This window comes from Primulina tabacum, chromosome 5 (genome assembly GCF_025594145.1).
Source record: "Primulina tabacum isolate GXHZ01 chromosome 5, ASM2559414v2, whole genome shotgun sequence".
Classification (NCBI taxonomy): Eukaryota; Viridiplantae; Streptophyta; class Magnoliopsida; order Lamiales; family Gesneriaceae; genus Primulina; species Primulina tabacum.
In genome coordinates this window covers 41,938,750-41,951,185 of record NC_134554.1, presented here as the reverse complement: position 1 = coordinate 41,951,185, position 12,436 = coordinate 41,938,750, and the positions used below count along the sequence as shown (strand labels likewise).

General features: G+C 33.0%; 1 protein-coding gene across 1 annotated transcript; it reads left to right on the top strand.

Annotated features, from left to right (window-relative positions):
* Positions 1-214: 214 nt before the first annotated feature.
* On the top strand, positions 215-2,717 carry LOC142547752 (heat stress transcription factor A-6b-like). The gene is made up of 2 exons (XM_075656190.1): positions 215-808; positions 1,779-2,717. Exons 1-2 carry the CDS (start codon positions 509-511, stop codon positions 2,490-2,492), a joined length of 1,014 nt encoding a protein of 337 aa, XP_075512305.1. The 5' UTR covers positions 215-508; the 3' UTR covers positions 2,493-2,717.
* Positions 2,718-12,436: the final 9,719 nt, after the last annotated feature.

The following is a 12,436-nucleotide window of genomic DNA, read 5'->3' as shown; positions in this document are numbered from 1 at the left end:
TTAGTGTATTTATCGGTTTATGTATACTTAATTCTCAGCATAAAATTTATGAAATATAAAACATCAATTATTTCAAATATACATCATAACTACTTAATCAATCAATTTTTAATATATTTAAAGTATTGAACACTTGCCTTATAATAATATATAAAATAATGCATGTTGCCATTAAAATATTCAACACCTTGTTCTATTTAAATCTTCTCTCCATCTTTCCCTGAAACCTAGCCCCATTCATTTCCACTCTTTCATCGGCTCCTAATTGTTCACGTCTATTTTGAAACCAGGAGTGATTGAATCCATTCAATTTTCTTGTTACTCGTAGTTTCATCTTAATCTTCTTGTTTCATCTAGTTACCATCGTATTCGTTCTTGTTTTCGAATTAGAATTCTTGATGATCTTCTGTTAAAACCCTTTTAACCTCAAGATTTGAACGAAGGAAAAAACAGCCAAGAAAAGAAGGGATAACTGATCTTGTTACATCAGAAAATCCCTAAAAATATAATGAGTTTTTCTATAGATTTCATAAAGGAGGAGTATGTTGGATCGAGTTCAAAACTATACTGGGATAACGAGGATCTCATCCCTCAGCCAATGGAGGCTTTACAAGACACCGGTCCTCCACCATTTCTCAGCAAAACTTATGATTTCGTGGACGATCCAAGTACGAATGAAATCGTGTCGTGGAGTTGCGGTAACAATAGTTTCATTGTTTGGGATCCTCAAACATTTGCCACGAATCTTCTTCCAAAGTACTTCAAGCACAAGAATTTCTCCAGTTTTGTGAGGCAGCTTAATACTTATGTGAGTAATATTAATTCTAAGTTTTATCTCTTTCTCGAAAATTTGTTTGAAAATTTTATTTTATTTTCTTTTAAAAAAATCTTAGCTCCACTCATTCAGTACAAGTTCGATCCATATCTAATCTAGTATGAAGTTTTATGGGAAGATTTATTAAGTATATATGAATTGAAGAACTGGAAACTTACTTGAAAAATCTTTAGGTACACTTATGTGAGCAACATTCTCTTTTTTTTTGCAATTTATTTCATAATGTATATTTTTTTAGTATAAGTTCGATCCATATCTAGGTAGAAAAGTTCGATTAAATATGTCAATGGATCCAAGTACGAAAGAATCGTTTTGTGGAGTCGAGGTAGCAATAGTTTCATTGTTCGGGATCCTCAAACATTTTCCATGAATCTTCTTCCAAAGTATTTCAAGCACAATAATTCCTCTAGTTTTGTGGGGGCAGCTTGACACTTACGTGAGCAATTGTCTCCCGTTTTCGCAATTTGTTTCATAATGGTTTTTTTTTTTCGATAAAATAAATAGTAGTACCTTTAATTAATTTAGTATAAAATCTTTATTATTTATGTCTGTGAAATATCCTTCGTATTTGCTCATGATATTCTTGTTATAGTTGATATAAGAGTACTTATAAGTACTAGTTGTGTAGATTGTTGCATTGTGTTAGTTTAATTATTTGTGATTCTGGATGTTAAAATTCATTTCGATCTAATTATGGAATTCGATTACTGAAAACAGATATAATTATTCCCATGTAATTTATATGAAGGGATTAATTCTTATTGTAAAGCTTCTTAATTAAATTTTGTAAAATGGATTTTAATGCAAAGAACCCGATGCTCAGAGTTTTCATCAAATTCTGCATCCTATACTGAAAATTTATGATTTTTGCAATATTCCACAAGATTTCTAGGCCTTCTGTATTATGAAATATAGACTATGACTAAACTTATTAATGTTCCAGGGCTTTAGGAAGGTTCATCCAGATAAGTGGGAGTTTGCAAATGAGGGGTTCTTAAGGGGACAAAGGCATCTTCTAAAAGACATTGTAAGGAGAAAGACTCAATATTCGAGTTCTCAAACGTTGATTAATCAAAGTCTAGGTTCGTGTGCGGAGGTGGGAACTTTTGGGTTAGATGAAGAAATTGATCGTTTGAGGCGTGACAAACAACTTCTAGCAACAGAATTAGTGAAACTTAGGCAGCAGCAACAAACCAATTTATCATGCCTTAGAACAATGGAACAAAGGCTAAGAGATACAGAAATGAAGCAAAAACAAACTATGAGTTTCTTGGAAAAAGCCATACAAAGCCCCACTTTCTTGCAACGAATATTGCGGCAAAAAGACGAGAAGAAAGAGCTTGGTGAAGCAATAAGCAACGAAGGGAGAAGAAGAAGAATAATAGACCATACCTCGAACAATGTTGGTCTTGATCAAGAACTAGTTTTTCAAGAGGAGGAATGTACTCATTTAGGCCAAGAAAGTATGGAATATGTATACAAAAATGACTTTGGAATCGAACAATTTGGGGATGATAACTTTTATGTTAAGCTAGAGCCACAAGAGTATGGTGAAATTACAAGATTTGGTGATTTGGAGCTTGAGAAATTGGCATTGAGTATGCAAAAAACCTCAAATGATTATGGAGGAAAAATATTTGAAAAAGGGGCATTATAAGCCAGTGATGAAGGGTATTGGGAAGAATGGATAAACGAAGGTACTGACGAAATTGGGACCTTTGGTACTGAGGAGCGTGTGCATGATTTGGCTGAGCAAATTGGGATTCTTGGGTTCAAACCTAATATAGACAACAAAAGATTTAATATTTTATAGCATATGATTTTTTGGCTCATAAATGTAACATATTTGCACGTTTTTCTTTATTTATTTGATGCCTGTTGATTTACGGTCTTAGTATATTCATCTGTACATTTTATTTATTTTAGTTATTTTTTATTAGAGTGCTTACGTAACGATGAAAACCATGATGCCGTGTCACGAAAAACTGTAAATGTTACGATATACATTACTAACATGTTCAATATTATGTCAGCACCTTGGTGAAAAATAAAATTGAAAAAGCGTAAATTATTAGATTAAGACCTTGGATTAACAGGATAACATGGATAAATGTGCAATGTAAAAATATATATATAATTTCCCCAACTTATTAGTAAGTTTTTCAAATTTTATTTTGTTTGTATATTTATTCTTATTTTTTGCGCAATTTAATTTAAGGAGATTTTTCTGCTATGAGTGCAGCTACAGTATTTATTATTTTCCTATAATAACGATTGTGATTGATCATTTAGAAACTTTGGATTATTTAAGTTTATCTTTATATATATATATATATATATATATATAGGACAACAAAATGAGGGTACCGTTTTAAAAAATGTTGACTTACAATATAATTACTGATATGATATCGAAAATCTTTATTGAATCCAGTCCATTTTTCCAAGGAAAATATCAGGAAGCACTAATTTAACCTTTCCATGCATCTTCTGCAGCTAGCTTCTTCTCTCAAACTACTGTGGCCTTTGTTTCTGTTTTACTAATGATTAATTAAGAGTGGTGTTTATTGATATGGATTGTCTTTTATATATATATATATATATATGTTGAAAAATAATATTTAAAATATGTGTATTGAATATTTGAATGTTGAAAATAAGAGTTGTAAATATTGAAAATCAGTGTGTGATGAAGTAGGTAATGATGAATTTATTTTTGGATTATTTGTAAAGATTTTCTATAAATAGATCTCTCATTTGTGAAGAAAATCACAATTGAGTTGAGAAAAAAATATTATAAAGTGTGTAGCTTGATAATTTTGAGAGTTTGAGATTTTTACTTTTTACCATATATTTTTACTTTTTCACAACACGTTATCAGCACGAAGCTCTAAAAGTCCTCCATACTTTTCCAAGCTCCAAACAGAAGAAAAAGGTAACAAAAGTAATAATATTTATTTTACTGTTATTTATTTATTATAATATATAATATAATGTTATTCATAAATAATAAAAATAAATTTTTCAAAAACTTGTTATAAATCCTGGGATGATGTTAAGACGACATCCCACACTCCCGGTAAGGGATACGACAAGTATAAAAGCCTATAAGATTTTTAAACAAAATAAGTTGTGACACTGCATTATAATAATGTGATATGATATACATAATTATTTAAGCATGACTAATATTATATACATCATATTATTACCATAAAATTATACAAATACATACATTTATTTTTTTTGTACACCAAAGGTCATAAACGGTAACAAAACGGCTAGTTTTTGTCCTATAAATATGATCTCACAAACACATTCAATCAGCTCTAACTTTTTCTTCTTCTCTAAACAATTATTCTTCATCAAATTTTCGAAGAAAAAAGAAGATGACTTTCTCAAGGATATTTTTAATTATTTTGGTTATCATACTCACGAGTTTTTATTTATCGGAGAATATCCTCCTCGTGTATTTTCTTTATTTTTATGAATGTTTGTACTTGTTGTTTATCCATTACTTTGTATTGCAATATTCATTAACTAATAAAATGCATCGTAATTTTTTTTAGTACCACCATGTCAAACTTGACAAAGCTCAAATCCATTGCTCTTGATATTACGGGGAAAAATTATATGCCATGGACTCTCGATTTAGAAATGCATCTTGAGTCATTGGATCTAAGTGAGACCATAAAAGAAAATGGCATATCGACACCACAAGAAAAGGCAAAAGCCATGATATTTTTGCGTCGACATCTCGACGATGGATTAAAATGTGAATATCTAATTGAAAAAGATCACATGGCTTTGTGGAAGGGATTAAAAGAAAGATTCGAACATATAAGGGAAGATATACTTCCGACCGCCCGAGATGAATGGAAAACGTTGAGATTCCAAGATTTTAAAAAAAGTCAATGATTACAACTCGGCGATGTATAGAATAATCTCGCAATTGAAATTTTGTGGACACGAGATTACTGAATTGGAAATGCTTGAAAAACATTTTCACTTTTCACGCATCGAATATAACTCTACAACAACAATATAGAGTGCGTGGATTTTCGAGATATTCTGAACTTATCGCCTGTCTCCTTGTGGCGGAAAAGAATAATGAGCTGTTAATGAGAAATCATCAGGCACGACCAACTGGTTCAACGGCATTTCCTGAAGTAAATGTCGTAAACAAAAATTAATTTAAATCTGGAAACCAAAATCAAAGTTATAGACAAGATTTTGGTCGAGGACGAAATCGAGGTCGTGGTCGTGGACATGGACGTGGAAGTGGTCGTTGTCGTGGACGCGGCCGTGGTTTTGAAAATAATCGAGATAGTTACTTCCATAACTCATCTCAAAAGAGTATCTCAAACCATCCACAGAAAAATGCATCATGAAAATATGAGTGTTAATGAGAATCACTCAAAAAGATTTGAAAGTTCTTGTTTCAGATGTGGTACTCCAGGACATTGGTCCCGTATTTGTCGAGCCCCTGAGCACCTTTGTAAACTTTATAAAGAATCAATAAAGGGGAAAGAAAAGGAGACCAACTTCACTGAACAGAGTGAACCTTTGAGTGATTCAACTCATTTTGATGCCGGAGACTTTCTGATTGATTTCTCAGACAATGATCAATTTGTTGGTGGAATAAATATGTAAAATATTTTATGTACCCGTATGATAATGTTTTATCGCGTGCTATATTTTTACATATGTATTGTATTGTATTTTATTTTTATAAATGTATTGTCAGTAATTTTATTTCATTGCATATTTTTTTTGAAGTTCAAAAATGAAAAATGCTATGAACAAAGCAGAAGTTTGCATACCCGATAGTGGTACAACGCACACTATCCTCCGAGATAAAAGATATTTATTGGAACTAAAACCAACAAAAACAATGGTGAATACAATATCAGGTCCTGTAGACTTGATTAAAGGATGTGGTAAAGCACAATTTTTGTTACCTAATGGTACAAAATTTTTGATTAATGATGCTTTATATTCACCACAATCAAAAAGAAATTTGTTGAGATTTAATGATATATACTCCCATGGATATGATACTCAAACAATGAATGAAGGGAATGAGAAATATATGTGTCTTACCACATACAAATCAGGAAAGAAATATGTAGTTGAAAAACTACCAATGCTACCTACTGGATTTCATTATACATATATAAGTCCAATTGAATCAAACATGGTAGTTGATAATCTTCAATGCTGATCAATTGGCATGATCGATTAGGACATCCTGGTTCAACAATGATGCGAAGAATTATAGAAAATACACATGGTCATCTATTGAAAGACCAGAAGATCTTTCAGAATAATAAGTTTCAATGTAAAACATGTTCTCTTGGAAAACTTATTATAAGACCATCACCAGTCAAAATCCAAACTGAATCGCCAATGTTTCTTGAACGTATTCAGGGTGATATTTGTGGACCAATTCATCCACCAAGTCGATCATTCAGATACTTTATGGTATTGATTGATGCCTCCAGCAGATGGTCACATGTATGTTTACTGTCAACTCGAAATGTTGCATTTGCAAGATTACTTGCTCAAATAATAAAATTGAGGAATCAATTTCCCGATTATACAATCAAGAAAATTAGACTTGATAATGCTGGTGAATTTACTTCTCAGACTTTCAATGATTATTGTATGTCTATGGGAATCATTGTTGAGCATCACGTTGCTCATGTACATACACAGAATGGATTGGCTGAATCATTGATTAAACGTCTGCAAATGATTGCTAGACCAATGATTATGAAAACAAAGCTCCCTATTTCTATATGGGGACATGCAATTTTACATGCTGCTTCATTAATTCGCATCAGACCAAGTGCATATCATAAATACTCCCCATTGCAGCTTACATTTGGTAAAGAACCAGACATTTCTCATCTGAGAATTTTTGGATGTATGGTGTATGTGCCTATTGCACCACCACAACGAAAGAAAATGGGACCTCAAAGAAAGACTGGAATTTATATCGGTTATGATAGTCCATCAATCATTCGATATCTTGAACCTCAGACAGGCGACGTGTTCACAGCACGTTTTGCTGATTGTCATTTTAATGAGGAAATCTTCCCAATGTTAGGGGGAGAACAGAAACATACCGAAAAGGAAATTACATGGTATGTATCATCATTGTTACATCTGGATCCAAGAACAAAACAATGTGAAAAATATGTATAGCAAATTGTGCACTTGCAAAGAATAGCAAATCAAATACCAGATGCATTTGCAGACACAAAAGGGGTGACTAAATCATATATACATGCTGCAAATGCCCCTGCTCGAATTGAAATTCCGAAGAAACAAATTGAAGATACTCATGATGTCATTAAACGCCTGAAGCGTGGAAAACCTGTCGGTTCCAAGGATAAAAATCCTCGAAAAAGAAAATTCATAGAGAAACACGATGATCACAAAATAAAGAATGATGTTCCTGAAGAAACACATGATGATCACAAAATAGAGAATGGTGTTCCTGAAGAAACACATGATGATGAAAATGTTCCGTCAGAACCACAAACTGACGAGAATCATGAAATCTCTATCAATTATATTAATACTGGAAAAATATGGAACCTAAAAGATATAGAAGAAATTGATAATATATTTTCTTATAATATGGCAATCGACATCATAAATAATAAAGATCATGAACCAAAATCTTTTGGTGAATGTAAAAATCGGCAGGATTGGATAAAATGGAAAGAAGCCATCCAGGTTGAATTGGATTCGCTAAATAAACGTAATGTTTTTGGACCTATAGTCCTTACACATGAAGGTGTAAAACCTGTTGGATACAAATGGGTTTTTATTCGAAAGCGAAATGACAAAAATGAAATTGTAAGATATAAAGCTCGACTTGTTGCACAAGGTTTTTCTCAAAGACCTGGAATTGATTATGAAGAAACGTATTCTCCCGTGATGGATGCAATTACGTTTCGGTATTTGATTAGCTTGGCGGTATCTGAAAATTTAGAAATGTGTCTTATGGATGTTGTTACAGCTTACTTATATGGATCACTTGATAGTAATATATATATGAAAATCCCTGAAGGATTTAAGATGCCTAAAGCACAAAGTTCAAAACCCAGAGAATGTTATTCTGTGAAATTACAAAGATCATTATATGGGTTAAAACAATCCGGTCGAATGTGGTATAATCGAATAAGTGATCACTTGATGAAAAATGGATATGTAAATAATTCAATATGCCCTTGTGTTTTCATTAAGAAAACAACATCCGGATGCGTAATTATTGCTGTATATGTTGATGATTTAAACATCATTGGAACGAATAATGAAATTCAAGAAGTTGTGTCATACTTGAAGGAAGAATTTGAAATGAAGGATCTTGGAAAAACCAAGTATTGTCTGGGTTTACAAATTGAACAAAAAGAATGTGGAATGTTTGTTCACCAGACAAATTATACAGAAAAGATCCTTAAACGTTTTAATATGGATAAATCAAATCCTTTAAGTACTCCAATGGTTGTTAGATCATTAAATATAGAAAATGATCCATTCCGTCCATGTGAAGATGATGAAGATATTCTTGGTCCAGAAGTACCATATCTAAGTGCTATCGGTGCCCTTATGTATCTTACAAATTGTACAAGGCCTGATATATCTTTTGCCGTAAATTTGTTGGCAAGATTTAGAACATATCCAACAAAGAGACACTGGAACGGAATTAAACATATATTTCGTTATCTACGAGGAACGACAGACTTGGGACTTTTGTATTCAAAAGATGATAATCCAAGTATAATTGGTTATGCCGATGCTGGATACTTATCTGATCCCACACAAGGCACGTTCCCAAACTGGATATGTATTTACTCGTGGAGGCACTGCAATTTCTTGTCGTTCACAGAAATATACGCTCGTAACAACTTCATCCAATCATGCCGAGATTATTGCACTACATGAAGCAAGTCGTGAATGTGTGGTTAAAATCAATGACCCAACATATCCAAATATCATGCGGATTATCGTTCGACGAGAAGCCTGTGATACTATATGAAGATAATGCTGCATGTGTTGCTCAAATGAAAGAAGGATACATAAAAAGCGACAGAACTAAACATCTTCCTCCTAAGTTCTTCGCATTCACCAAGGAGCTTGAGAAGAATAAATATATTGATGTTCGTCACATTCAATCAAGTGAAAACTCATCAGGTCTTTTCACAAAAGCACTTTCTACGACAATATTCAGAAAGCACATATATAATATTAGGATGCGCAATCTACGAAATTTGTGAAGAATTGTTCGTGTCAACATGTGGGGGAGTTTACGTGACTGCACTCTTTTTTCCCTTTCTATAGTTTTTATCCCAATGGGTTTTTCCTAGTAAGGTTTTTAACGAGTCAGTATAAAAACACGTAATGAAGACAATCATTATGATCATCATCACAAGGGGGAGTGTTGAAAAATAATATTTAAAATGTGTGTATTGAATATTTGAATGTTGAATATTGAATGTTGAAAATAAGAGTTGTAAATATTGAAAATTAGTGTGTGATGAAGTAGGTAATGATGAATTTATTTTTGAATTATTTGTAAAGATTTTCTATAAATAGATCTCTCATTTGTGAAGAAAATCACAATTGAGTTGAGAGAAAAATATTATAAAGTGTGTAGTTTGATAATTTTGAGAGTTTGAGATTTTTACTTTTTACCATAAATTTTTACTTTTTCACAACAATATATATAATCACAAAAATGAAATTCTCAAATCACAATCATAGTAATCTTCAATCAAAATAAAAACTCAATAAACAAGTCAAAGTCGAAGAATTTCTTGATGAACCTATTAATCATAAAAGTTAAAAAGACATATATATATATATATATAAAGAATTTATTTAAATTTGGATATGAGCACGAATATATATTAAAGAAATTCTTTTTTTAAAAAAGAAAACTAATGTGAACTTGTAATTAGTAGTGTGTGTGTGTCTATATATATCTATATATATATATATTCATTCCCAAAAATTATTTTATCTGAACAAAATAGATACGCGTCCTATATTAATTGGTTTAAGTGATCTTCTGTTTTTTTTAAAAAAATATAAATTATTATTATATTATTTATTTTGTAAAAATAGCACCTGTCCCTCACCAAATGGCTAGACGTCTGTATCCTAAATAATAAACTCTTGAACATGACATGAGAAATCTTTGTATCGGCTAAGATTCGTCTTGTTGAAACAAGTCACGCTTTTTCCCCTCCAAAGAAGAAAAAGGGTAAACAAAATTATCTCGCAATTGCTTCAAATCCCACTTCTCCTTATTTTTTAAAATAATAATAATAAATAGTCTAATTTTTTTTTATAAAAATTTCCACTTTTCTAAATCCGTATAAAATTATCACATTAAAATCAAGTAATAAAATTATGGATCGAAATATTCCTATGGTTATTATTATTAGTTTTCGACAAAAAAAAGCACTCGGTCAGGGTGGGGTTGGCAAACTCCTATGTGTCCATAAATAAAAGAGGAGGTCTCTTGTGAGACGGTCTCAGTAATCTTTATCTGTGAGACTGGTCAATCCTATCGATATTCACAATAAAAAATAATATTTTTTTATGGATGACCCAAATAAGAGATCCGTCTCACAAAATACGATCCGTGAGATCATCTCACACAAATTTTTGCCTAAATAAAAAGTGGGGAGGGACTAGGTAGGAAACTGTAATGGATCCAAGCTCTCAGAATCTCTTGTAATCACTCGTTAACAGATCACACTTGAGAAATTACGAGACAATCAATCCAAGACTCAACACAAGATAAGCAAAATAAAAGAAAATAACTCTCAAGACACGATTTACGTGGTTCGGTCATTAATCGACCTACATCCACGGGAGGAGCTCATCTTTATTCATCAACAATCTGAGTTTGAATTACAAAGAAAAACCAACAAGCACTCATACAGAATTCATTCTCAACATGCACTCTCTTCTTCCTCAGAACACATGCTCTTGAATTCTCTCTTGGTGTACTTCTATTCCTTCAGAGATGACCGAATGAACCTATTCAAAGAACTGCCTTCCTTCAAGACTCCTTGCTTCTATTTATATGGGCATAACTCCTTTATTCAGTTATTCTATCTGTTACAACAGAAGCCTTCCTCTCCAGTTACTTTCTCGATCCCTCAGCTCTGAAGTTGTTAACTTTGCCATGTCACTCATTAAATGCTGACTAAGATGGTTGAGTTGGCACAATGAAACCACAATTCTCCACCTTGACAATCAACCAGCTTAAACTGATTAGCTCCTCCAGGTTCCTTGCTTCTACGTCTTTTCCCCACTGGAAACATTTATCAAATTCAAATAGTGCTGAAACTTTGAGTTTGGAATAACCTTTGTACACATATCTGTAGGGTTATCTTTTGTACTGATCTTCCTTATTGATACAGAGCCTATATCAATCACATCCCTTACAAAATGCATTCGAACATCTATGTGTTTTGATCTTTCATGGAAGACTTGATGCTTGGATAAATGTACTGCACTTTGGCTATCACAGTGAACATTTATTGTCTCTTGAGCATATCCCAAGTCTTCCAAGAATCCTTTCATCCATAAGGCTTCTTTTACAGCTTCAGTAACGGCAATGTACTCAGCTTCCGTTGTTGATAGAGCTACCACATGTTGTAGCATAGCTTTCCAACTTACTGCTGTCCCATACACCATAAAGATGTATCCGGTTAAGGATCTTCTTGTGTCTAAGCTTCCAGCAAAGTCTGAGTCAACATACCCGGTTGCAATGTCCAAAGCCTCACCAGTATGTCTGAACATCAACCCAAACTCAAGGGTTCCCTTAAGATATCTGAGGATCCACTTAATTGCCTGCCAATGCTCTTTTCCCGGGTTAGCCATGAATCTACTTGCTAAGCTAACTGCATAAGCAAGATCTGGCCTAGTACAGACCATAGCATACATTAAACATCCCACAGCACTTGCATATGGAACTTTCTGCATATTGGCTTTGTCCTGATCAGACTTTGGTGATTGGCTTGTTGACAGCTTAAAGTGATTTGCAAGTGGTCCCTGCACTGCCTTACAGTCTGTCATCTCAAACCTTTGAAGCACTTTTCTCAGGTATCCAGTTTGAGTAAGCCATAGAACTCTCTTTGTTCTGTTTCTTACTATCTCCATTCCTAGTATCCTTTGGGCAGCCCCTAAGTCTTTCATTTCAAATTGGTCATTGAGTTCATGCTTCAGCTTCTGTATTTCAGTAAGGTTATGACATGCAATTAGCATGTCATCAACATAAAGTAAGAGATGCATTTGTCTTCCACATTGTGATTCAACATGAACTCATCAAATTTCTTATACCATTGCCTAGGGGCTTGCTTGAGACCATAAATGGATTTTCTTAGAAGACATACATGTGGTGATTTTGACTTAAATTCAAAATTTTGTGGTTGCTCCATATAAATCAGTTCTTCAAGGTTTCCATGCAGGAAAGCTGTCTTAACATCCAGCTGTTCCAGCTCAAGATCCTCAGTAGCTACAATGGCAAGCACAATCCTTATTGACCTGTGTTTGACAACAGGTGAAAAA